General features: G+C 37.5%; 1 protein-coding gene across 6 annotated transcripts in view; it reads left to right on the forward strand.

Moving 5' to 3' along the window:
• The window catches only part of dnmt3a (DNA (cytosine-5-)-methyltransferase 3 alpha), an 84909-nt gene that overhangs the window by 79162 nt on the left and 3219 nt on the right, over nt 1-2528 (forward strand). For 5 of the 6 annotated variants that reach the window (XM_015392177.1, XM_015392175.1, XM_015392176.1 and 2 more), the window contains 2 exons: nt 1474-1559; nt 1888-1957. In XM_015392177.1, coding sequence (XP_015247663.1) covers nt 1474-1559; nt 1888-1957 — 156 coding nt within the window. The remainder of the gene's footprint in view (nt 1-1473; nt 1560-1887; nt 1958-2528) is intronic. The other variant, XM_015392174.1, reaches the window with a different exon arrangement.

The following is a 2528-nucleotide window of genomic DNA, read 5'->3' on the forward strand; positions in this document are numbered from 1 at the left end:
AAAAGTACTCCAGAGTGTTGTTCAGCATGGGGGTGAGTAGAAAATGAAGGCTAATCATGTTTTGGGTGTACTATTCCTTTAAGTCCTGGTCCTTGGGGCCGACAGACCTGCTTTTATCCCAGCCTCAATACACCTGACCTAAATAAATCAGATTAACAAGCCTCTCCAATCATTTAATTCAGGTGAGATGGAGCAGAGACACTCCACAAAAATACAGGACATTGGGTCCTAAGGACGAGGATTGAATAGTCCCTGCCTAAGAGGTTGCAATTCCTTAATTGAAGGAGAGATTAAACCAAATTAGCTCTGTTCCGTATGTGTTTGTGAACTGATTTCCTTTCCAACACAAACAATGAGCAAGTTGCAGTTGTCTTTTCACGCAGATGCACATATACCCACGTCTCCTTTGCTACTCCGCTGACTGAGAAGGAGAACAGGAACAAGGGAAGGACTGCAGCCAAGTACTCATGCGGATGCTTGTTTGATACTCAAATGTTGCGTGATGTAATTTAAGTTGTTTGCATCACCTTTGCTAGCGTTCCTAGTTTGTAGCAGCCATGCATTATGGGAAGTGAGTAGGTTGCAACTTAAAAAAACAACATTATTAGCCTAGGGGCAAAAGAAATAAAAACAACACAGCCGACCTTGGAAGCAAAAGTCTGATGATGAGAAAAAAAAAAAAAAAGAAATCAGTAAATGAAGTAAAATATTTGCCGAAAAGAATAAAAAAAATGTACTGTAAGTGAACTGAAAAGCACCAAACTGTGTGAATATTTCAGTGATTTACATAAATCACCAGATTGAATTACTTATCCTTGCCTGGCTTTAAAAGAAATAGTTAATAAAGGTGTTAAGGTTGCTCAGTGTCACAGTGGGTAGCACTGCTGCCTTGCAGCAAGAAGGTTCTGGGTTAGATTCCTGGCCCGGGGTCTTTCAGCATGGAGTTTGCACGTTCTCCCTGAGCATGCGTGGGTTCTCTCCGGGTACTCCGGCTTCCTCCCACAGTCCAAAAACATGACTGTCAGTTTAATTGAAAGGAGGTTTGATCCGTGATTTCTGGCTCCGTTCAAGTCTAAATGAAAAGCAGGCATTTGTCCATATATTGCTGAAAATAGTTCCAACTCTATGCTTTATTCACTTTGAACATCTTCTCTGATACCTCATATGGCTAAACATGAGTCCTCACAGTAAAAGCATCTGCATAGTATGTTTTGTTTCATTGATTAGAAAAAAAAATCCCGTTTTTGCGTTTCTGATTCTCCAGTCACTGATCTAGAAATGATAAAGATGATCATTAAATACTATTTAACAACCAGTTCATCTTCTGTTTTTCACTTTTTTAATGAACAAAAACAGGAAACATCTATAGTGATTGTTTCTATTGGAAGTGATTCTGTAGATGAAGCGCTTGACTTATCAGTTTTGTTCTCTGCATTTATCGTTGTTGTTTGTTCTTTTTGTCTTTGATCACAGTGTAATCCAGTAATGATTGATGCCAAGGAGGTGTCCGCTGCTCACCGCGCCCGTTACTTTTGGGGTAACCTTCCTGGCATGAACAGGTTAGTGGTTGGATTGTCAGGGAGGAGCAAAGGAAAGGATAAACGGGGGATAAATAGGGGCGGCCTATGTAGATATAAGTGTTTTAATAAAAGCAGGGAATAGAATTTCACAGAATATTAACTCAGATCTGTTTTTATTGGCTCTTATAGCTCTATCAAACTAAAGTGTTCTGGCTCATATGCAAAAACATGTTATATTTAACTTTAAGTTTGACTCCCAGATATGGAGACATGTGTTGCTATTTTAGTCGTAACACCTATAAAATGATCTCCCAACTGAGACAAAAAGCCGAAATGTGAATGATTCCCGTTACTTTATTCTCTGCAGACCTCTGTCCGCTATGTGCTCTGACAGGTTGGACCTCCAGGACTGTTTGGAGCACGGCAGAACAGCAAAGGTAAAGCTTTGAAAAAAACAAACAAATAATTCAGTGAAATATCGCTGTAGTGGTTGTCGAATCGTGGCCAAGCGGCATGTCTCTCCCTCTCTCTCATATTCCCCTTTCTGTCATCCCACTGTATAAAAAAACAAGTCACTAGTGCCATAAAAACCTAAAAAAAAAAACGATAAAACAGAAATTTGTTCAGAAAATATTAACTAGAAATTATTCAACAAGTTTGTTTATTTCTAAATTACTACTATTCTTATTCGATTTCTGCTGTACACAGTGCTTGCTACATGGTAAAGATGTTTAAAAAAAGACAATCAGCAAAGCTTCACACTATATCTATGATTGAATTTATTTTAATTTATTCAGTGGGGAAAAAAAATTCCTTCACTTTAGAAAATATATATATTTTTAACCAACTTAGCTTTTTATCAAATCAACGTTGGTACTGTTGTTGAAAATCCTGCTGTTGCTTGTAAAAATCTTAGTTTTTGTTATATTTTATAATTTCAAAGCATATAAAGAAATAAATATCAGACAATTCCTCTCTGCTTTAATCTCTATATATAATCTAGAGTCT

Source organism: Cyprinodon variegatus, unplaced genomic scaffold (genome assembly GCF_000732505.1).
Source record: "Cyprinodon variegatus isolate N-32 unplaced genomic scaffold, C_variegatus-1.0 Scaffold576, whole genome shotgun sequence".
Classification (NCBI taxonomy): domain Eukaryota; kingdom Metazoa; phylum Chordata; class Actinopteri; order Cyprinodontiformes; family Cyprinodontidae; genus Cyprinodon; species Cyprinodon variegatus.